The sequence below is a fragment of the Oncorhynchus clarkii genome, chromosome 19, assembly GCF_045791955.1.
Source record: "Oncorhynchus clarkii lewisi isolate Uvic-CL-2024 chromosome 19, UVic_Ocla_1.0, whole genome shotgun sequence".
NCBI lineage: Eukaryota > Metazoa > Chordata > Actinopteri > Salmoniformes > Salmonidae > Oncorhynchus > Oncorhynchus clarkii.
The window spans coordinates 15,561,217-15,585,865 of NC_092165.1; the positions used below are offsets into that span (position 1 = coordinate 15,561,217).

A 24,649-nucleotide genomic window follows, 5' to 3' on the forward strand; every position below is an offset into this window, starting at 1 on the left:
CAGGCTTGTGTAAATACCTGTTTTTAGAGCAACAGTAAGCCTAGGCTAGAACAAGGACAGTTTAATATTTACCTAACTGAGGTGATGTAGCTCGAATAAAGTAATTTATTTTCTACAAAATTCTTGTTAACAGTAATTTCTAAAGTCTGCGCTGAACTTGAAATATAATGATCATAGTACATTTGATTTGTAATGTAATAAGCAGTACCGTAAAAAAAACAGCGCGCATAACTTAAAAATTCAACCACACCCTTTCAGCCACAATGCCAACCAATAAGATCCTTTCTCTTCAGTATAAACGGAAGTGAACAGTGACCAAGAATAATTTCCACATTAGCGTTTGTCGTTATTTAGCCGTGCATTAACACATTGTAATTTAAAATATGACACATTTAACAGCATAACATACACCAGGTAGTGTTTAATTCACGTTGGAGACCGGACTTAGTTGATAATTGTTCTCGGTAACTACTAACGTTAGCTAGCGAACAATGGATCAATGTATGGTTTTTCACACTCAAATAGCCTCCATCATGGAGGTGCTAGCGAATGCAGCCGTGGCAGAGATCTGTAAACTCGTAGACGACGACTATGCAGTGTTTCGTTTGGAAATTACTCAAAGCCAGAAAGAAAACAGGGCAATGCGGAGGAAACTACAGCTACTGGAACTGAAGGTATCACGGGAGCGCGTCCTCGCCAGTCGTCCCAGAAGTGTCAAGATCCTCGACCGATACAGAGGAATGGCAAGAGGTAGGCCCTTTCCCATATGCACGACTTGTTTACCACAGATGTGGTTAAACGGAATTGGGTCTTGGTCAGTTTTTTTAGATAGTATGCAATAATCTCCCTGATTACTAAGCCGTCTTGCACAACAATATCACATTTTAACTAGTTTCTTCATTTATTGCATTTCGTTCAATAAATAGTATACCAAGAAGTTATGAGAAGTGTTACCTTACTTCCTGGCCAATTCTAGACAGTGCCATTCGTGTACTGTTGAGCAATGACCATAGTTAACCTATCCACCTCTTTTCCCCAAATCACTCTCTCAGGTGAAGGACATCTCACTGGAGGCCACAGGAGCTTTGTGAAGCCAGCGGGACACAATACATGGCGAGATGACCAACCAATCACTGTTGATGAGGGGAGTGGAACCTCAACTCAGCATGTTATTGTGATAGAGGTTAGTGTAATAGTGTTATGTAAAAAATTAGTTACTTTGTAAATCAAATGTGGACAGTTTATTTCAGCAATGCTTTCCTTAGCTTTTCACTTGCTTACATGTAAAGTGCATTCGGAAAGTATTCAGACCCCTTCCCTTTTTTACCACTGTTATTACATCCTTATTCTAAAATTGATTAAATACATTTTTTACCCCTAATCAATTTACACAAAATAATAATAATAAATAATAATAAATAAAATAATAATAATTACAAAGCGAAAACAGGTTCAGATATTTTTGCAAATGTATTAAAAATAAAAAACATACCTTATTTACATAAGTATTCAGACCCTTTGCTCTGAGACTCAAAATTGAGCTCAGGTGCATTCTGTTTCCATTAATCATCCAATGAAGTAGAAACATCAAGGAGTCCACCGGTGGTCAATTAAATTGATTGGACATGATTTGGAAAGGCACACAACTGTCTAAACAAGGTCCCACAGTTAACAGTGCATGTCAGAGAAAAAAACTAAGCTGTGATGTCGAAGGAATTGTCCGTAGAGCTCCGAGACAGGATTGTGTCGAGGCACAGATCTGGGGAAGGGTACCAAAATATTTCTGCAGCATTGAAGATCCCCAATAACACGGTGGCCTCTATTTTTAAATGGAAGACATTTTTGAACCACCAAGACTCTTCCTAGAATTGGCTGCCAGGTCAAACTGAGCAATTGGGGGAGAAGGGCCTTGGTCAGAGAGGTGACCAAGAACCCGATGGTCACTGTCAGAGCTCCTCTGTGGAGATGGGAGAAGCTTCCAGAAGGACAACAATCTCTGCAGTAGTCCACCAATCAGGCCTTTTATGGTAGTGGCCAGACAGAAGCCACTTCTCAGAAAACGGCACATGACAGCCCGCTTGGTGTTTGCCAAAGGGCACCTAAAGGACTCTCAGACCATGAGAAACAAGATTCTCTGCTCTGATGAAACATGCAAATGTTACATTTCAGTTTTTATTTTTAATACATTTACCAACATTTCTAAAAACCTGTTTTTGATTTGTCATTATAGGGTATTGTGTGTAGATTGATGAGGGGGGAAAAAACGATTTAATCCATTTCAGAATACGTCTAACAAAATGTGGAAAAGGCGAAAGGGTCTGAATACTTTCCTTATGCACTGTGTTTTGTGTGGTCCCCAGGAAGAGTAGCTGCTGCTTCAGCACCCTGAATTTTATGGCCCAAAAAACTTGCATAAACATTGAATATAATATAGGCTAGTGATGTGCGAGTTGACTCATAACCGCATTGCTCGCGGTTATATCCGCATTCCGCAGGGCGGGTGGATTTAGTGTCATGGAATATTGTATGGGTGGGTTGATGGAAGAGAAAACAATGCATAAATCCATACATGTCCAATTCATATCTATAGGCTTCTTTCTTTTATTATATGCATAAGCCAAGCTTTAGGGCCTAACTGTACACGAGCCAAATAGGCTACACAATTGTTTTTTGTTTCAACTACTGTGTTAAGATGTCACGGGATCCGGCAGTCTAACAGGAGAGTTTGAGCACAAGAGAACCATAGAAAAAATATGGTCCAAAATGTAAGGTTTTATTTACAAGGTGAATATTTACAAAAATGGCTCAGAATTTATCCAACAATTACGTCCTGGTAGCCTTTTGCAGTCGACAAAGGGCAAAATCATGCAATAGCAACTGAAAGGCAAAACGCATAAAGCCTATAACGGGCCAACAAACCTCACTCAACTGATAATTTGTTTAGAGAACTTAACGTGTTGCTATCTTCACAGCAGTTCTACTGATAATGGTAAAGATATACCCACAATATCCCCCGGCACACCCAGTTGGAGAGAAACCATACCGATGCAAACTAAGCAGATACATGGCTAGATCATTGTAAAAGGCACTAAAAGGAAATCCGATAGACAAACTTAAATCATAATTGCTACAGTTATTGGTTAAGCAATAGAATGGATAATTTTCCGAATATAGCATGACTCCAAAACAGGACTAACCAATGCAATGACCGATTGCATGAGGTGTGAAGTGCGTGCGCTAGCAACACTGCTTGCCCGACACCAACAGATGGCAGGGAGCTCGGCCCCCGTGATGTACTGCGCCGTATGCACTACCCTCTGTAGCACCTTGTGGTCGGATGCCAAGCAGTTGCCATACCAAGCAGTGATGCAGCCAGTCAAGATGCTCTCAATGGTGCAGCTGTAGAACCTTTTTGAGGATCTGAGGGCCCATGCCAAACCAACAGGTAACCTATTACAATGAATTAAACTTGTAAAGCACATTCTTTCTTATAAACAAATGAAATAGTCCTTGAGTTTGTTACTTCTAATAGCACAAACGAGTGGTGCACTCATAAGTGTAATGCAGTTTATACACTGAACAAAAATATCAAAGATTTTACTGAGTTACAGTTCATATAAGGAAATCAGTCAATTGAATTAAATTCATTAGAACCTAATCTATGGATTTCACATGACTGGGAATACAGACATGCATCTGTTGGTCACAGATACCTTTTTTTAAAAAAAAACAAGGCAGGGGCGTGGATCAGAACCAGTCAGTATCCAGTGTGACCACCATTTGCCTCATGCAGCGTGACATCTCCTTCGCATAGAGTTGATCAGGCAGTTGATTGTGGCCTGTGGAGTGTTGTCCCACTCCTCAATGGCTGTGTGAAGTTGCTGGATATTGGCAGGAACTGGAAAACACTGTTGTACACGTCGATCCAGAGCATCCCAAACATGCTCAATGGGTGATATGTCTGAGTATGCAGGGCATGGAAGAACTGGGACATTGTCACGGTATCACTGTGCATTCAAATTGCCATTGATAAAATGCAATTGTGTTCATTCTCTGTAGCTTACGCCTGCCCATACCATGACCCCACTGCCACCATGTGGCACTCTTCATAATGTTGACATTAGCAAACTGCTTGCCCAAACAACGCCATATACGCCATCTTCCCGGTACAGTTGAAGTTGAAACCAGGATTCATCCGTGGGAGCACACTTCTCCAGCGTGCCAGTGGCCATCAAAGATGAGCATTTGCCCACTTTAGTCATTCACGACGCCGAGCTGCAGTCAAGTTAAGACCCTGGTGAGGAAGATGAGCACGCAGATGAGCTTCCTTGAGAAGGTTTCTGACCGTTTGTGCAGGAGTTCTTCAGTTGTGCAAACCCACAGTTTCATCAGCTGTCCGGGAGGCTTCCCACAGGTGAAGAAGCCGAAATGTGTAGGTCCTGGGCTGGCATCGTTACACGTGGTCTGCAGTCAGCATGCCAATTGCATGCTCCTTTGAAACTTGACATCTGTGGTATTGTGTTGTGACGAAACTGCACATATTGGAGTGCTCCTTTATAATGAAGCTTAATCAGCTTCTTGATATGCAACACCTGGCAGGTGGATAGATTACCTTTGCAAATGAGAAATGCTCACTAACAGGGATGTAAACAAATTTGTGCACAATTTTAGGCAAATAAGCTTTTTGTGCATATGGACATTTTCTAGGATCTGGAGAATGGTGGTTTGACGTGACAAGAGAGCAAATCATCACATGCTGTTCAAAATGCCTAAATATTCAATAAATAAATGAATAGCCTAAACGTTGAAGAAAGACATAATTATTCAGAATATTTAAGACAGAAAGTGAGCTGTACAGCGCATTTTCTATATTTGCGGGCCTACCTGTTAGGGTAACTTGGGGTAAAATGCCGCCAGGGGTAATCGCTCCCCTGCCTGTACTTTTCACAGAAACCACTTTGTTACAATTACTTTCCCTGAATGCTACTACTCTTTCTCAACAAAAACATCTCTCATAACAATTTAAGCCAATCAACAAAAATTGAGGTAGGGTGGGTTTTTACCCAAAGTTACCCTACAATTGATCCGTGTTACATTCAGCCCCACTCTCCCCTATGGACTCATTGTGAAGCAGTAACAAGTACCACTGCTAAAAACTTGGTTTCAAAATGGTGCAGTTCGCGCATATTTAGGAGTTGAGAAATAAATAAAGTAGGAATGGAAAGCTGGGAACCCCCTCTTTTTAACAAAGGCCATTAAAACAGTTTCCCCCTGCGATTGCATTATGAATTGTTGTGCATTGACTGCTTGTTTCCCTCTCTATGGCACTCGCAAGTCGCAACTTGAATGTAGGGTTGGGACGATATAATTAAATTGAATATTGTGATCTTTGACATTGACGATATATTGAGACGTGATATTTGGAGTCGCATATCGTAGAAGAGGTCTCCCCAAATATCGCCCAATCCTACTTAATAGGAATATTTCCCACGAATAGTACGCACAACAAGCCGACTAGTAAATAGATAAGCTATTCTAGTATGGAATGCCTGGTTTTGTTCGTCATTACTCGTTTTGTTTGCAGAGGAAATTAAATGTAAACTGTTCTAGCATCTTCAATGTGCGTCTTTTTCATGTGGCATATTTTTTTGCCGTGGGATAAATTATTTTGCTGTGGCGAACCGCTAAAGGACTGTCGTGTGAAAACGACAGTAGAACACACTAGAGTACAGTAATGTACTGTACTTCGATGTCCAAACTTGTGAAACAGACGTCTGATGGTTTCAAATTTTGTCTGGTCCTGATCAACCAAAGGTGGTCTTGTTTGGGGGTGGAGCTCATTAGAATAATAGCCAGTGTGTAGAATAATAACCAAATATGCAAAATACAGATATTACATATTTCACTACCTTTGTGTACCTATTCAGGATACATCATAATGAAGAGAATGATATTCATATCCGTAATTATGCATTTCTGTATAGTACAGATCAGGGACCCATGATGTAATTCTGTTAACTTCACCTACTGTAGTTCAATAACCAAAAGACATTTCTTCAAACACAGCGTAGCATGTCATAGCTGACACCCCATTATTCCTGCAGACATCTTTGAATCTTAAGTCAGAGCAGATATTTAAGTTTTGGGAAAACCATGGTTTTACTGTAATTCTGTTAACAATTTGCATTTGTACAGTTTTTGAAATTCTCTGTATAAATTATTCAAAGTAGTCCTTGTGCATAGAGTTGTATGGTTTGTTAAACTTTGAAATCAATGGTTTTTGTTTGGCATGCATTTTAAAGTGAAATCTAAGTAAGTAATTCCATTACACCATAATTTAAATGGTTCCATTTACGATGATGATGATGATGATCGGGACCTGTTAGTGGTAGTTTTGTGATAAATGCACTGTGCATTTTTCTAAACGTTCCCAATTTTAATGTTCACACCCCTAACAGTTAATAGCCTAATTTTCTTGTGTCAGTCGGCACATGCCGGTCCTGGAAGATTCTCTCTGGTCAAGCAGGAGAGGACTGAAGGAGAGGACCCACGAGACAGCAGACACATCCAGACTGGAGAAGAGGCTGGAGTGGAACTCCCTTCGCCCCAGCCCAGGACCCGACAAAGCATCACTGAGGTCAGTGTAACACCATCCTCAGACCGACTCAGAGACTTTAACTGTAACACAAAGGCTGTCACCGACTAAGAGTTGTTGTCTTTTCTTTTGACCAATCTATTGTTTTAATCAAATATATGCAGATTGTCTGATGCTTTAAGCGAACTGTTTGATGAAACAATTAAGACACACAAATGATTGAAAGGAGTCCGACCACAATTGATTTGATTGTGCCGCCTGGCTCAGACTTGCTGCACTTTGTTTAAAAAAAGGACAGAGTGACTGTGTCACTAGCACCCGTTGTCTCTCCCTCTCCTCCCTGCTGCAGTGACCACAGAGCATCAGTGTGTGTATAGCACTGTCTGTTGCAACACAACTTTTCAGTCAGAAATGGCTGTAAAGGCTATGTTACCAAAATCTAATTTGTTTAGGAAAGACATTCCCTATTCCCTCAACCCTTGCTGTCTTTGTGACACATGTATGCTTCGCATGCACGCGACAAATAGGGCCAGACCTATAGCATATCATAATCGCATCAATAAATAGGTTCTAACAAACTGAATGCCGTAACTCATGTGACAGTAAAATGGATGCAGAGGATGTGACCAATAAACTCAAAATGGGGAATGTTTACTGGCTGTGCAGGAGGTAAAAGGGAAGTCAGATGAATACATTTGACTAGTTGGGGAAAATACTGTGGCTCAAGAAAAATAAGACAGTGCTTTATAACCATTATAGACTTACTAAATATACCCACACACTAACAAACACCTACTGCACACGTCAAAATAGTTTAGTCAGATTTAGTCTGATGAGCTGACTTATTTTTACCCACAACATCATATTTATGTCTACATGATTGGTTTTACAACAGCAAAATAATTATAACTACAGTACAGGTCTCATGTAGTGGAGATGGGTAAACACTCCATGTTGAACATGTTTATTATCTGTGTGTACGTACCTGATGGAGTGTATGTCTGTGTAATCTGTATCACCTGTCTCTTCCAGGAGGATAAAGGTCCAGAGGTGCAGCTGGTAAAGGAGGAGGGTTTGGGGAACCCTGAGGGGACCATGGTCATGGAGGACAACCAGACTACACCTCCTCCTGAACCCACAGAGGAACCAGCTGAGCAGCACAGGACCACACACAGTCTCGCTGAGGTGAGCCCACTGTGAACTACTGTCTGTATGGTATTAGGTCAGGGTCCATATCCACAAAGCCTCTCAGAGTAGGAGTGCTGATCTAGGATCAGTTTAGTCTTTTAGTTCATAATGAATAAGACGATCAGGTCTGATACCCGATCAGCACTTCAACTCAGACTCTGTGGATACGGGCCCAGGTCTTGATTAATTTTGTCCTAAGTGTGGAACCATGCCTTTTGAATGATCAAACCATGAAAATGTCAAGTAATCAAATCAACTAACATGTTTGCATAGTACTCCTAGTAATCCCTCATTGCCCAATCAGAAGATGCTCCATATATCCGATTTCAGTAACACTTTACATAACACATTTTGACACGGTCTAATCCATGTCATAAAATTGTCATGACACATATTTACACCGGTTGTGATCTATATTACATTATTGTATGGCACCCACATGTATTCAACGGTGTTTTTTCCCTGCTAAGAGGTTCCTTACATCCTTTGTTGTAATGAATTCTTTAGTCGTTTTTGTTTATCATATTTTAAGTAACTTGTAGAAAATACACTTTGACACCCATGAAGCATTATGACCATCCTGTGTCCCTTTACTTGGACAAAGAAAATACACTGACACTGTCAAGAAGCATTAGGACTATCATATAAGCCAGATAGGTCTATCACGTACATGCCCTTATGTCAGTCATCAGTCAAAAAGAGGGTGTCTTTTCCTGCTCTTGAAATCTGCTCCTGCATTCATCAGCAACAAAGCATTGGGGAAGGTGCATGTCTGACATCAATGTGTGCACAATTACAATAATATATGAATATGCTCAATTTCAGAAAATGTTCCAGGTAGGATTTGTGGGTTTTGACGCTCTTATGTAGGTGTCATAACCAGCCATACAATAATGCAATAGGTCACAAGAGGTCTAAGTATGTGTCATGGCCATATTTTGACAGGTTATGTCGGCTGTTGAGATATTGACACAGTTATGACCGTGTTATGATGCTAGGTGTCACGTAAAGTGTTACCCACATGTCTTGATCCAACATCCTCTCACTCTGTATCTCTTACAGTCAGTAGACATGGAGGATGGGAAGCCTGATCTGCTGATAGTCAAAGAGGAGACAATAGAAGATGGACCCGAGAGCATTGATCTGCTGAGTGGACTAAAGATGGGGGAGCAAGGTAAGAGAGAAATACATATAACCTACATACAGTAATAAATCTTCCTGACCATTTTTATTTTCCTTTTCTTCATTCATAAAATTAAATTAATAGAACTTGTTTACATAGAAAAACACATCTTAATGTATGAACTTGACCAGATAATTGACAAAAAAATCTCCATATGTAGCATTCTCTTCCATGTTTGTAAAGTTTATTTTCTACCCTCTTCCTGCAGGTGATTGGATGGAGGCTAAAAGAGGAGACTGGACAGCCATCTCTGATTCCCAGACCGGTGCAGCCAAAGGCCCAGGGGACAACATCACCGAGCAGGCCAGGACCAGAGGCGAGGTCAGTGGATGGGACAGCGTCCTCAACTCTGGGCTGGGGAACAACACTGTTAACCAGAAACAGACAGTCGAACACAAAACAACAACCGAATTTAGTCTCCATGCCAACAGACTGGCTGAGACCAGGGCGAGGTGTAGATTTGGTCTGTGGGGACGGGGAGGTGTCCGTATGTGGAGGGAGAGAACAGACACAGACTCGGCTAGCGATGCTCCGTCCTGCTCCTATAGTTGTGATTCAAAGAGACTGATGGCACCTCAGGTTAAGCCCCTAGCAGGTGCTGGCTTCAGCCTGCCTTCTATAGGATCTATCAACTGGAACATGGACCCTGTGACAACACAGACACTCCCTGGACTTCATGCTCCTCACACTCTCCTTATGTTAAACCAGACCCCAGACAATGCCAGTGCCTCAACACTAAATGGCTACACAAGCCCATTGATCAATTACAGTAGTAGAGATGGAATCAGTAAAGGTGGCAGCGCCAAGGAGAAGCGCTTCCCGTGTTCATTCTGTGGGAAAGCCTTCAGTTTCCCCAAACATGTGGAGATCCACCAGAGGATACACACTGGGGAGAAACCGTTCGGCTGTAGCCAGTGTCACATGCGCTTTGCCCAGGCTGGCCACCTGAAGAGGCACCAGAGAGTCCACACAGGGGAGAAACCCTACAGCTGCCCCCAGTGTGAGAAAAGGTTCTCCCACCAGCATCAGCTGAAGCTGCACCAGAGAGTCCACACAGGGGAGAAACCCTACAGCTGCCACCAGTGTGAGAAAAGGTTCTCCCACCAGCACCATCTGAAGATGCACCTGAAGGTCCACACGGGAGAGAGGCCGTTCGCCTGTACGCACTGCGGGAAGAGGTTCTCAGAGAAGAGCTCTCTCAGGATACACCAGCAGAAAATGCACACAGCCCATGTATAGAGTATAGTGATATGTAGTACTAATTATTTTGTTTGCAGTTAATTATGTTGGTTTTGGATGTATAGGGAACTGGATGAGGTGAACTGAGGAAAGACTGAGTATGATGAGACAGAGTAAATTATATGGTGATGGTGTTTGTAAATATGCTTCACTGATGAAGAGTGACAACTCTGTCCCTTTAGGTTAATACTGGTGTTTTATAATAAGGAAATGATAGTGCCTTAATTCATGTTTACTTTAAATAAAGTAGTGATGTGTGTAATGTTGAAACTTTTCCAAAGTACTTTAAAATGTATTTTATCAAAGCAAGGGTATCAATGAGGTCCTTCTACATCTTCAGAGAAGGGCTAAGGATTTATAATATAATAATGCTATTTACATTACTATTTTCAATTATGTTCTGATTTAATCTATTGCATTTTTGTTGGAAAGGGTTAACACTCAAGAGAAAAAAGATTTAATCATGATGTCTCTGGGTAGATAAATCTAGCTTGCCATGTAAGCCATTGGCTTGGCCACCAGAGGCTAGGCCACAGGGATCTGCCATTCAACTGTATAAGGGCAAAATTTTGGCGTGACAATGGAATCAACCAATTACATTTTGACTTGTAATGAATGGGTTGAACCGTTTTTACAAAAAAAAAAACGTATGGAAACATCTGCCTTCTCAATGGCCAACAGGTCACTGCGCAATAGCGAGCAGTAGTTCTCATGGTCTAGCTAGCTATCTTTAGTTGTAGGCTCGTTTGCAGTGGCTGCAGCAGTTATTGAGGAAGATGTTGCTAATGTTGGCTTCTCCCTTTTCAACAACAACTTCCAACAAGAAGTTAAGTTTCAAATGATCATCTGGTGAGTTGAACTGTTTTATTGGAGCTCACTTGCTTTTCTTAGCCATCTCTTTGAAAATATAAACTTTAGGTCACCGGTTACTTTGTGCTAAATGTTAAATGTTTTTTGCAGTGGGAAGTAATAGTTCTACATTTTCATTAGGAAATGCGTCGCCCTTAATCATGTGACTAAATAAAAATAAACTACACTATGAAACAAAGAGAAATTATATAACTAATGATAGTAAAAAGCACTGGGGCACCTTAACTTCTTATGGCTGCCATCCCTTTAACGGGATAATTGTCATCAACAACCGCTGAATTGCATAGCGCCACATTCAAATAATATTACAAAAAATATATTCATGAAATCACAAGTGAAATATAGCAAAACACAGCTTAGCCTTTTGTTAATCTACCTGTCCTGTCAGATTTTGAAAATATGCTTTACAGCGAAAGCAATCCAAGCGTTTGTGTAAGTTTATCGATCGCTCGACAAAACATTATGTACACCTAGCATCAAGTAGCTTGGTCACAAATCAGAAAAGCAATCAAATTAATCGTTTACCTTTGATCTTTGGATGTTTTCACTCACGAGACTCCCAGTTACACAAATGTTCCTTTTTGTTCCATTAAGATTATTTTTATATCCAAAATACCTCCGTTTGTTTGGCGCGTTATGTTCAGAAATCCACAGGAAAGAGCGGTCACGATAACGCAGACAAATTCCAAATAGTATCCGTAATGTCCACAGAAACATGTCAAACGTTTTTTATAATCAATCCTCAGGTTTAATTTTTTTTATAATCGATAATATATCAACCGCAACTGTTTTTCAGTCGGAGAGGGAAAGGCAAAGGCTGCCCAAACTCTGTTACGCATACAAAACGCTGCTGGCACCCGGCCATACAATGACGCGATGTTATCTTTCTCGCTAATTTTTCAAAATAAAAGCCTGAAACTATGTCTAAAGACTGTGGCAGGCTATGGAACATGGAGTTTAAAATAGAAGCCACTTCCTTTCCGTTTGATTTTCCTCATGGTTTCGCCTGTAATATCAGTTCTGTTATACTCGGAGACAATATTTTGACAGTTTTGTTACCAACCCTTAGTAAACTTCTGGAAAAAATGGTGTTTGACCAGATACAATGCTATTTTACAGTAAACAAATTGACAACAGAATTTCAGCATGCTTATAGGGAAGGACACTCAACAAGCACAGCACTTACACAAATGACTGATGATTGGCTGAGAGAAATTGATGATAAAATGATTGTGGGGACTGTCTTGTTAAACTTCAGTGCAGCTTTTGACATTATCGATCAGTCTCGGCTGGAAAAAACGTATGTGTTATGGCTTTACACCCCCTGCTATAATGTGGATAAAGAGTTACTTGTCAAACAGAACACAGAGGGTGTTCTTTAATGGAAGCCTCAAATATAATCCAGTTAGAATCAGGAATTCCCCAGGGTAGCTGTTTAGGCCCCTTGCTTTTTTCAATTTTTACTAACGACATGCCACTGAGTATAGCCAGAGTGTCTATGTATGCGGATGACTCAACACGTCAGCTACTACAGCGACTGAAATGACTGCAACAGTCAACAAAGAGTTGCAGTTAGTTTCAGAGTGGGTGGCAAGGAATAAGTTGGCCTTAAATATTTCTCAAACTCAAAGCATTGTATTCGGGAACAAAACACTCAAACCCTAAACCTCAACTAAATCTTGTAGTAAATAATGTGGAAATTGAGCAAGTTGAGATGACTAAACTGCTTGAAGTAACCCTAGATATGTCAAAACATATTGATGCAGTGGTAGCTAAGATGGTGAGAAGTCTGTCTACACTAAAGCGATGCTCTGCCTTCTATCAACAACACTATCAACAAGGCAGGTCGTCTTGATAGTTTTGTCGCACCTTGACTACTGTGTGTGGTCAGATGCCACAAAAAAGGACTTAGGAAAATTCCAATTGGCTCAGAACAGGGCAGCACGGCTGGCCCTTGGATGTACACAGAGAGCTAATATTAATAATATGCATGTCAATCTCTCCTGGCTGAAAGTGGAGAAGAGTGACTTCATCACTACTTTTATTTATGAGAGGTATGTTGAATGCACCGAGCTGTCTGTCTAAACTACTGGCACACAGCTCGGACCCACATGCATACCCCACAACACATGCCACGAGGTCTCCTCAGAGTCCCCAAGTCCAGAACAGACACACAGTACTACATGGAACTCTATTTCACATCAAATAACTGACACAAACAGTAAAATTAGATTTAAGAAACAGATAAAGAAACACCTTATGGAACAGCGGGGACTGTGAAGCAACAAACATTGGCACAGCCACATGCACACATGATAACATGCACACTATACATACACATGGATTTAGTACTGTAGATGTGGTGGAGTAGGGGCCTGAGGGCACACAGTGTGCTGTGAAATATGTGAATATTGTTTTTAAAATTGTATAAACTGCCTTACTCTTCCTGGGGTCCAGCAAAATTATCTGCTGTTTTGGCATAATAAATACAAATACCCAATGTTTCCCTAATGTTTTTTTATTAGTATTCCTATATCTTTTTCAAATTGGCACTCTCAAAATCACACTTTTTAAAATATAACATCACATTTTTGTTGTTTTTCTAAGTCCACAATGCTTAAACCACAACCTGAGACCATTTTGGAGGTCTGGGGAAAATCAGAAGATTTGTGGAGGTGTGGAGTATTTTTGTAAAAATAATGTATTCTTTTTTTGTTTTTGCTCAATCTAATCGGGTGGGCCTGGCCATGCCTGCACCCCTGAAGAAAACAGGGCATGATTACTTAATTGTGCATCACAAATAGCCTACTAACAAAGACTTTGGCCCAAACGTTTTCAATACCTGGTTTGCATACCCATTTACTTGTAGATATCACAAGTTGAAAAGTCTTTACTACCTACCCTACCGGCTACCGATGTCATTCTTCTGAGAGCTGCTCCATGCCAAAACCAGAGCTGTGCGCGCTTGCTGCGTGTAGATGACATTCTGCTGAAACTAGGCTATCTGTGCGCCACGCATGTGAATATAGTTCACGTGCTATGCGATTGTGTAGGATACTTTGTGCATGATTTCTCTATTGTACTACATAACTGATAAATTGTATACCTCCACTACACTACTTTGATACGCGTCAGAGGGGATTAAGAAGTGATTATACGAAATGGCCATTGGAAATTGTTGGATTACTTGTTAGATATTACTGCATGGTCGGAACTAGAAGCACAAGCATTTCGCTACACTTGCATTAACATCTGCTAACCATGTGTATGGTTTGATTTATACCTGCTTATAGCCTCCGTTTTACAACAAGTGTACTCCTTCTTCATGAGAACACACACTGTTTCCTACTGCTAATGTTCGTCTCACCACTGATCAACTCGTTGTTAACTGGCTAGTTAGCATCACGAACAACCTAAGGCAAAGAGATCTATTCCATCGCTATGGCAGCGAACGTTCTGACCGGGGACTGAAATTCTAATTCGGACAACTTTAGGGATGAATTCGAGGACTATGCGCTGGCCAACATGAAAAACCCAATGAGTTCCAAGCAGCAACTCTGAGGAGCTTAATGGGCAGAGAATCCAGGCACATCTACCTGCGCAATCTCACACTCAACAACAGTGTGATGCAAAGGCCATGCTGGATGCATTGGATAATTACTTCAGACCTACCAGGAACGTCATTTACGAGCAGTTTGATTTTGGAAGCTGCAAACAAAGAGGGTGAGTCAGTAAACAAATTTGTAACCCATTTGAGAGAAAGATCCGCTACTTGTTAATACGGGGGATTGAAAGATGAACGTCAACCAAGAGAGAGGCTTAACATTAGCAACTGCCATTGAAATATGCCGCACTGCTATGAGAATGAGAGCAATAGAAATCTAAACCCCATGCACCGACGCTGATACTGTTCACACTGTTGCCAGGCAAACATTCAGACAAAACCAATCAAGGCAGAGTAATTCACAACGAACGGTGCACACTGTGGAAATGCACACGCAAAGAGCACTGCCTGCCTACGGAAAACCATGCAGAGCTTGTGGAACTAATAATCACTTTGCAAAAGTGTCTCAAAAGCAAAAAGGGCAGGATTCACTGTGTTGATGTCACTCAGTGTTCAGAACAGTGAAAGTGACATTTACATGCATGAATACATTGGGTCTGTACACTCGAGGGAAGAAATGGTTTGTGACAGTACGATTACACAGGCTGCAACAATGTCAACTGAATTCCAGTGCTACGTGCACTGTAATGAGCTACAAAGACAAAATCAATCTGGCACCTGACACACATTTCTTGCCCTGCCATATTAGACTAAAGCTGTACTCAGGAGAGTACTCCAGTTTGGTGTTTCTGTGGCGCCTGAGGTACACCAACGCAAGCAGCACAAGTTATTGGCTGGGCTCAAGGGCATTGAACCCATCGCTGATGATCGTAGGCCATGGTGACACACACTAAGAAGCAGAACGTGACCACGATGTGAAGTTCCTGGCACTGATGGAGCGCTGCCGATCAGTTAAGCTGCGCCTTGGCCTTAAGAAGCTGCAGTTCAAGGTGAAAGACCTCCACTTCCATGGCCACATTCTCACGACAAAAGGCCTGAAGCCGGACCATGACAAGGTCAGAGTGATCCTCGACATGCCAAACCCGTCTGATGCAAAAGGAGTACAGCGTCTCGTCGGTTTTGCAAAGTTCATGTCACACCTATCAGCAGTTCGTGAGCATCTGCGCTGGCTGCTGGACAAAGACACACCTTGGCACTGGCTACCCAAAAATGAGACCGCGGTGCAGGAGCTGAAATCTCTGGCTTCATCCACATCAGTGTTGCTCTACTACAGCGTTACAAAGCCTTTCACAATCCAAGCGACTCCAGCCAAAGTGGACTTGGATGCTGCCTTATGCAGGCCAGCCTGTCGCGTTTGCCTCGAGCGCACTCACCCCAGCAGAACTACGCACAAATTGAGAGTGCCTCAGCATCCTCATCCTCTGCCAGCACTTCCATCCCTACTTACATTTGAAGTCGGAAGTTTACATAGTTAGGTTGGAGTCATTAAAACTCGTTTTTCAACCACTCCACAAAGCGTCCCACTTCGCCAAAAGCCAGAGAAAATGCAGAGCGCCAAATTCAAATAAATTCCTATAAAAATCAAACTTTCATGAAATCACACATGTAAGATACCAAATTAAAGCTACACGTGTGAATCCAGCCAACATGTCAGATTTCAAAAAGGCTTTTTGGCGAAAGCAAACAATGCTATTAACTGAGGATAGCACCTCCATAAACAAAAGAGAGAACATATTTCAACCCTGCAGGTGCGACACAAAACGCAGAAATAAAAATATATATCATGCCTTACCTTTGACAAGCTTCTTCTGTTGGCACTCCAATATGTCCCATAAACATCACAAATGGTCCTTTTGTTCGATTAATTCCGTCCATATATATCCAAAATGTCCATTTATTTGGCATGTTTGATCCAGAAAAACACCGGTTCCAACTTGCGCAACGTGACTACAAAATATCTCAAAAGCTACCTGTAAACTTTGCCAAAAAATGTCAAACTACTTTTGTAATACAACTTCAGGTATTTTTTTAAGTAAATAATCGATAAAATTGAAGACGGGATGATCTGTGTTCAATACAGGAAGAAAACTAACTGAAGCATGCTTTCTGGTCATGCGCCTCTATCAAACAGTACACATGAAGTGACCCTCGTTCAAGATGGCCGTACTTCTTCATTACACAAAGGAATAACCTCAACCAATTTCTAGACTGGTGACATCCAGTGGAAGCGGTAGGGACTGCAAGCAAGTCCCTTAGAAATCTGGATTCCCAATGAAAACCCATTGAAAAGAGTGACCCCCCCAAAAAATCTGAATGGTTTGTCCTCAGGGTTTCGCCTGCTACATAAGTTCTGTTCTACTCACAGACATGATACAAACAGTTTTAGAAACTTCAGTGTTTTCTATCCAAATCTACTAATAATATGCATATCTTATCTTCTGGGGATGAGTAGCAGGCAGTTGAATTTGGGCATGCTTTTAATCCAAATGAACAAACTATGGTTTTGGCAAGTCGGTTAGGACATCCTACTTAGTGCATGACAAGTCATTTTTCCAACAATTGTTTACAGACAGATTATTTCACTTATAATTCACTGTATCACAATTCCAGTAGGTCAGAAGTTTACAAACACTAAGTTGACTGTGCCTTCAAACAGCTTGGAAAATTCCAGAAAAGTATGTCATGGATTTAGAGGCTTCTGATAGGCTAATTGACATAATTTGAGTCAGTTGGCAGTATACCTGTGGATGTATTTCAAGGCCTACCTTCGAACTCAGTGCCTCTTTGCTTGACATCATCAGAAGAAATCAGCCAAGACCTCAGAAAAAAAATGTGGACCTCCATGACTCTGGTTCATCCTTGGGAGCAATTTCCAAACGCCTGAAGGTACCACGTTCGTCCATACAAACAATAGTATGCAAGTATAAACACCATGGGACCGCGCAGCCGTCATACCACTCAGGAAGGAGACACGTTCTGTCTCCTAGAGATGAACGTACTTTTGTGCGAAAAGTGCAAATCGATCCCAGAACAAAAGCAAAAGGACCTTGTGAAGATACTGGAGGAAAAAGGTACAAAAGTATCTACACTGCTCAAAAAAATAAAGGGAACACTTAAACAACACAATGTAACTCCAAGTCAATCACACTTCTGTGAAATCAAACTGTCCACTTAGGAAGCAACACTGATTGACAATACAGGTGGAAATTATAGGCAATTAGCAAGACACCCCCAATAAAGGAGTTGTTCTGCAGGTGATAACCACAGACCACTTCTCAGTTCCTATGCTTCCTGGCTGATGTTTTGGTCACTTTTGAATGCTGGCGGTGCTTTCACTCTAGTGGTAGCATGAGACGGAGTCTACAACCCACACAAGTGGCTCAGGTAGTGCAGCTCATCCAGGATGGCATATCAATTCGAGCTGTGGCAAGAAGATTTGCTGTGTCTGTCAGCGTAGTGTCCAGAGCATGGAGGTGCTACCAGGAGACAGGCCAGTACACCAGGATACGTGGAGGAGGCCGTAGGAGGGCAACAACCCAGCAGCAGGACCGCTACCTCCGCCTTTGTGCAAGGAGGAGCAGGAGGAGCACTGCCAGAGCCCTACAAAATGACCTCCAGCAGGCAACAAATGTGCATGTGCCTGTCTCCATGAGGGTGGTATGAGGGCCCGACGTCCACAGATGGGGGTTGTGCTTACAGCCCAACACCGTGCAGGACGTTTGGCATTTGCCAGAGAACACCAAGATTGGCAAATTCGCTACTGGCGCCCTGTGCTCTTCACAGATGAAAGCAGGTTCACACTGAGCACATGTGACAGACGTGACAGAGTCTGGAGACGCCGTGGAGAATGGTCTGCTGCCTGCAACATCCTCCAGCATGACCGGTTTGGCGGTGGGTCAGTCATGGTGTGGGGTGGCATTTCTTTGGGGGGCCGCACAGCCCTCCATGTGCTCGCCAGAGGTAGCCTGACTGCCATTAGGTACCAAGATGAGATCCGCAGACCCCTTGTGAGACCACATGCTGGTGCGGTTGGCCCTGGGTTCCTCCTAATGCAAGACAATGCTAGACCTCATGTGGCTGGAGTGTGTCAGCAGTTCCTGCAAGAGGAAGGCATTGATGCTATGGACTGACCCGCCCGTTCCCCAGACCTGAATCCAATTGAGCACATCTGGGACATCATGTCTCGCTCCATCCACCACAGACTGTCCAGGAGTTGGCGGATGCTTTAGTCCAGGTCTGTGAGGAGATCCCTCAGGAGACCATCAGCCACCTCTTCAGGAGCATGCCCAGGCGTTGTAGGGAGGTCATACAGGCACGTGGAGGCCACACACACTACTGAGCCTCATTTTGACTTGTTTTAAGGACATTACATCAAAGTTGGATCAGCCTGTAGTGTGGTTTTCCACTTTAATTTTGAGTGTGACTCCAAATCCAGACCTCCATGGGTTGATAAATTTGATTTCCATTGATCATTTTTGTGTGATTTTTGTTGTCAGCACATTCAACTATGTAAAGAAAAAAGTATTTAATAAGAATATTTCATTCATTCAGATCTAGGATGTGTTATTATAGTGTTCCCTTTATTTTTTTGAGCATTGTATATCCACAGTAAAACAAGTCCTATATCGACATAAATTGAAAGGCCGCTCAGTAAGGAAGAAGCCACTGCTCCAAAACCGTCATTAAAAAAAGCCAGACTACGGTTTGCAACTGCACGTGGGGACATTTTTGAGAAATGTCCTCTGGTCTAATTAAACAACTGAAGTAAAAAGAAAATGCATTTTCATTTGTTATGACTTGACTGTTAAGAACTTAATGGTTGTGCTGTTATGTTTGCACTTTCTATTGAAACGATAATGTTATGGAGTCTAGTTGATAGGTAATCGACTAGCTGGGCTGTTTCCCAGACCCCGTATGTAGGGACTTGTACAATGCGTTCTTCTTTAATCTAACATATCTTACAGAAAACAAAGCGGTTTTATGCACTTACTGAATGAAAGCTGATAATTATGATTTGTTTTACTCCGCTGGTCTCTGGAAGATATTACGAGGCTTCACTGTCTGAGACAGAGTCAAGACTGAGTACAAATGTATCTGACACAAGACAGACACTCAACATGTATTGAGTACGACAACACTGCTGAGAATACAGGTATGCATCTGTTGGTCACAGATACCTTAAAAAAGTTAGGGGCGTGGATCAGAAAACCAGTCACTATCTGGTGTGCCATCTGCCCGGTACAGTTGAAACCGAGATTCATCCATGAAGAGCATTCTTCTCCAGCATGCCAGTGGCCATTTGAAGGTGAGCATTTGCCCACTGAAGTCAGGTCGAGACCCTGGTGAGGACGACGAGCACGCAGATGAGCTTCCCTCAGACGGTTTCTGACAGTTTGTGCAGAAATTCTTTGTTTGTGCAAACCCACGGTTTAAATCAGCTGTCTGGGTGGCTGGTCTCAGATGATCCCGAAGCTGAAGAAGCCAGATGTGTAGGTTCTGAGCTGGCGCAGTTACACGTGGTCTGTTGCTTTAAAATTAAATAAATAATAAAATAAAATAACCTCCAGTGTCTCCATTTTGATACTTGAATCACAGTGTTAGAGATGGGCTTGACTTTGGTTGACATTTTATTATAAACTGGGTGGTTTGAGCTTTGAATGTTAACATCCGTATACCACAGGGATGACAAAACATTTATTTTTACTGTTCTCATAACATTTGTAACCAGTTCATAATAGCAATAGGGCACAAGGGGGCGTGGTATATAAATGTTTCTGTGTGTACAGCAAGAGTTTCTTATATAAACCTTTTATATGCTCTTCTGTACAATTTTGTGTTAACAGTCTGCGGTCCATGAGGACCGGCTGATGTCCGGTGTTGCTGACGGGAGAGACTGGACCTCTGAAGCAGCTGGTCACAAACCCTGGCCTCAGATCAGAACCCTGGATCAGGAGCCGTTGCTCTTCTTTCCTGAGTCGGAACTAGGACTGAACCATGAGGGACAGAGACTCCACCACCACACAGAACACAACCAGTGGACAGGTGGACGGAACAACCTCAGTCCTGGTGGTCACCCGAGAGACCGAGGCTCCAGTCAGGGATCTAGTCTGCAGGCCAAACCCATCTCTTCACAGTCTCAGTGCAGGGATGAAGCAGGACCTGGGGCTGATAGAGATAGACCCTCCTGTTCCTATGATACAAACACCACAGTATCCATGATGAACAGAGCAGGTCACCCTGGGCTTCAGCCTTCACAGAGAGTGGTAGGAGACCCTCCTGGCAGTAGTCTATCAGCAAGTCTGTCTTCTCCTTCAGGATCTTGTCTAATGCCTGGTGAATGGGTTCAGGGGAAGCCTGGGTCCAGCCTTCCTCAGCTACCTCATGGTTACCCCACAAATGCAGACAGGGCCAGGATGGGCGTTCACCACAAGAGGTACCTAGCCTATAACACAGCACACAATCCCAACAACACCCAAACAATGGGCAGAGGTCAAGGAGGGAGCTCAAAGACTAACCACCTAAGGGTGGTGGCTTCTGCTTCTACCTCCTCTGGTGTCATTGGGTCACAACATGGGAGGCCGAGCATTAGAACGGACGCCGACAAGCCGTATGCCTGCCCCACGTGTGGGAAGCGCTTTGCTGAGGCGAGCTATGTGAAGAAGCACCAGACCGTTCACACCAAGGAGAAGCCCTTCAAGTGCAAACTATGTTACAAGAGCTTCTCATTCCTGAGTAACCTTATCAGACACAGGAGTGTCCACAATGGGGAGAAATTGTAGCAGTGTGGCTTGAGATGCACACAGGGATATCTGGGAACCATTTTTTAGCTGACATATTATAGTTATCGTGTGAAGTGTCTTTGGGTAAGAGAGTAATTAACCACATATCCCTCATTAACTCTTTGTTAATTTGTCAATCTGTTTTAAGAGAGACAGTAAACCTAGGCTAGAACAAGGACCATTGTTTTTACCTTACTGAGGTGATGTAGATGAAATAAATTAATAATTTTCTCTTCTACTCTATTCTTGCTAACACACTGTTCTTTCTAAACGAGTCTGCGCTCAGCTCGAAAGATAGCAATCATAGGAGATTTTATGTGTAATGTACACTGAACTAAAATATAAACGCAACATGTAAAGTGTTGATCCCATGTCTCATGAGCTGAAAAAGATCCCAGAAATTTTCCAGATGCGCAAAAAGTTTATTTCTCATAAATGTTGTGGACAAATTTGTTTACATCCCTGTTAGTGAGCATTTCTACTTTCCCAAGATAATCCATCCACCTCTCCAGTGTGGCATATCAAGAAGCTGATTATCATTATTTTCTCTTCTGCTCTATTCGTATGAACACACGGTTCTTTCCTTACAAGTTAGTCACGAAACGTGGCCTTCAAATTATGCCAACACTGTGCACATATACATTCAATAATGACAAACCGTCCCCTTACAAGTCAAGATGTTTAATAAACTTAATTTGAACTTACTCTGCCGATTGTCCGTGGTGTTCGTCCTTCTCTTGGTAGACATGTTAGACAAAATATCAACAGGAGAGTGTTATTAACCTGACTTCAAAACGTGGATCTCTGTGTGTGGCAATCAAGATTTTTTTGCCCGTGCACAAGACCGAAGTACATGGAAAAGCAAAGTATTCATGAATCTGAAGTCTGCAGGTGTTTTAAATGATTTTGTGCACGTGCCAGGTGATAATAATTTAAAACGGCAGTAATAGTGCTCTAAAAAGTCAGTTTCCTGTCGATAATTTGTCTCGAATTTCGAGCAACTGAAGGACAAACCGCACAGATCACCAGCGTAGAGTAAGTTCACATGTAATTTGACTCAATATTCTTGCTTGTAAGGAACATTTGCACAATGTTACATTAGTTTCAGGCTGTATATACAAATTAGATGTATTGCAGTTTGATTAATCAGACAATTAACAAGTCTGCTCTCAGCTTGAAAGATACCGATCATAGGAGATTTGATGTGTAATGTAATAATCAGTGCCGTGTTTCAAAGAACAGCTACACACCCTTTGACCTATGACTTCAACCAATAAGATCCTTTATTTTTATTGTAAACGGAAGTAAACATGACCAAGAACAATTTTCACGTTAGTGTTTTTATTGTTTGTATTTAGATTAGCGTCCCGGCAGCAACATTAAGACTTCTGTTAGGGTTTTTTTTTTCGATTTTTGCCTTCAAAATATACATCTACAGTAAAATGCAATGTGCATGATACGAAATCAATAATTTTTGCAGCTTTGCATAATGTAAAAATTATGTAAATAAAGTATAACTACACAGTGTTGACCTGTCATTCAGGGCAGGTGAGGCACAGCTGTTTTGAGCCCCACCTCATTACTGTATTTTTTTGGGGGGCTGTTTTGCATGTAATTCTGGGATTCATTCATATCACAGCATACAAACAAACTCGGTCTCTTTCTTGAATAAGGCAGCTCCAAAAGGTGCCTGTCCAACATTTCCTCATGCTTCTCCCTGTTTTATCCCCTGCCCGCTACAAAGTTTCTCCCTGCAGGCAGTCACAGAGCCCGAGGTGCTAAAGGAGCTCCTTAATTAAACTTGACCCCCCCAAAAAACATCTGGGGCAGATGGTTTAGACACTTTCTTCTTTAAGGTTGCTGCCCCTATCATCGCCAAGCCTCTCTCCTTTCTGGGGAGATTCCCATTGCTTGGAAGGCAGCCACAGTTCGTCCTTCATTTAAAGGGGAGATCAAGCTGATCCTAACTGTTATAGGTCTATTTCGATTTTGCCCTGTTTATCAAAAGAGTTCGAAAAACTTGTCAATAATCAACTGACTGGCTTTTTCGATGTATATAGTATTCTTCCGGGTATGCAATCTGGTTTCCGCTCAGGTTATGGATGTGTCACTGCAGCCTTAAAGGTCCTCTGATGTCACCATTGCCCTTGATTCTAAGCAATATTGTGCTGCTATTTTTATTGACTTGGCCAAAGCTTTTGATACGGTAGACCATTCCATTATTGTGGGCCGGGCTAAGGAGTATTGGTGTCTCTGAGGTGTCTTTGGCCTGGTTTGCAAACTACCTCGCTCAAAGAGTGCAGTGTATAAATTCAGAAAATCTGCTGTCTCAGCCTGTCACCAAGGGAGTACCCCAAGGCTTGATCCTAGGCCCCACACTCTTCTCAATGAACATAGCTCAGGCAGTAGGAAACACTCATCCATTTATATACAGACGATAGTCTAATGCTCAGCTGGTCCTCTCCACAGGATTTTGTGTTAAATGCTCCACAACAAAGCTTTCTTAGTGTCCAACAAGCTTTCTCTACCCTTAACCTTGTTCTGACCTCCAAAACAAAGGTAATATGGTTTGGGAAGAAGAATGCCCCTCCTCCCACAGATGTTATTTAGAGCTTGAGGTAGTCACCTCATACAAGTACTTGGGAGGACAGCTGCCCAACTGTCCTTCTGTCAGTACATATCAAAGCTGCAGGCTAAAGTTACATCTCAACTTGGTTTCCCCTATCGTAATTGCTCCTCTTTCACCCCAGCTGCCCAACTAACCCTGATTCAGATGACGATCCTACCCATGCTAGATTAGAGACGTAATTTATAGATCAGCAGGAAAGGGTGCTCTCGAGTGGCTAGATGTTATTTACCATTCGGCCATCAGATTTGCCACCAATGCTCCTTATAGGACGTATCACTGCACTCTATACTCCTCTGTAAACTGGTCATTTCTGTATACCTGTCGCAAGACCCACTGGTTGATGATTATTTATAAAACCCTCTTAGGCCTCTCTCCCCCCTATCTGAGATATCTACTGCAGCCCTCATTCTCCACATACAACACCCGTTCTGCCAGTCACATTCTGTTAAAGATCCCCAAAGCACGCTCCTCCTTTCAGTTCGCTGCAGCTAGCGACTGGAACAAGCTGCCACAAACACTCAAACTGGACAGTTTTATCTCAATCTCTTAATTCAAAGACTCAATCCTGGACACTCTTACTGGCAGTTGTGGCTGCTTTGTG

The 24,649-nt window shown here is 42.2% G+C and overlaps 1 protein-coding gene across 2 annotated transcripts; it reads left to right on the forward strand.

Annotated features, from left to right (window-relative positions):
• The first annotated feature begins 291 nt into the window (after positions 1–291).
• Positions 292–23,576, forward strand: LOC139374770 (transcriptional repressor RHIT-like). 2 transcript variants are annotated; one of them, XM_071115903.1, is made up of 7 exons: positions 292–750; positions 1,053–1,183; positions 6,485–6,637; positions 7,628–7,780; positions 8,846–8,957; positions 9,175–9,287; positions 20,484–23,576. In XM_071115903.1, the coding sequence occupies exons 1-7, from the start codon at positions 492–494 to the stop codon at positions 21,417–21,419; spliced, it is 1,857 nt and encodes a 618-aa protein (XP_070972004.1). In that variant the 5' UTR covers positions 292–491; the 3' UTR covers positions 21,420–23,576. The 2 variants fall into 2 exon arrangements, with proteins under 2 accessions (XP_070972004.1, XP_070972005.1); XM_071115904.1 differs by lacking the exon at positions 20,484–23,576 and having other exon boundaries at positions 9,175–13,573.
• Positions 23,577–24,649: the final 1,073 nt, after the last annotated feature.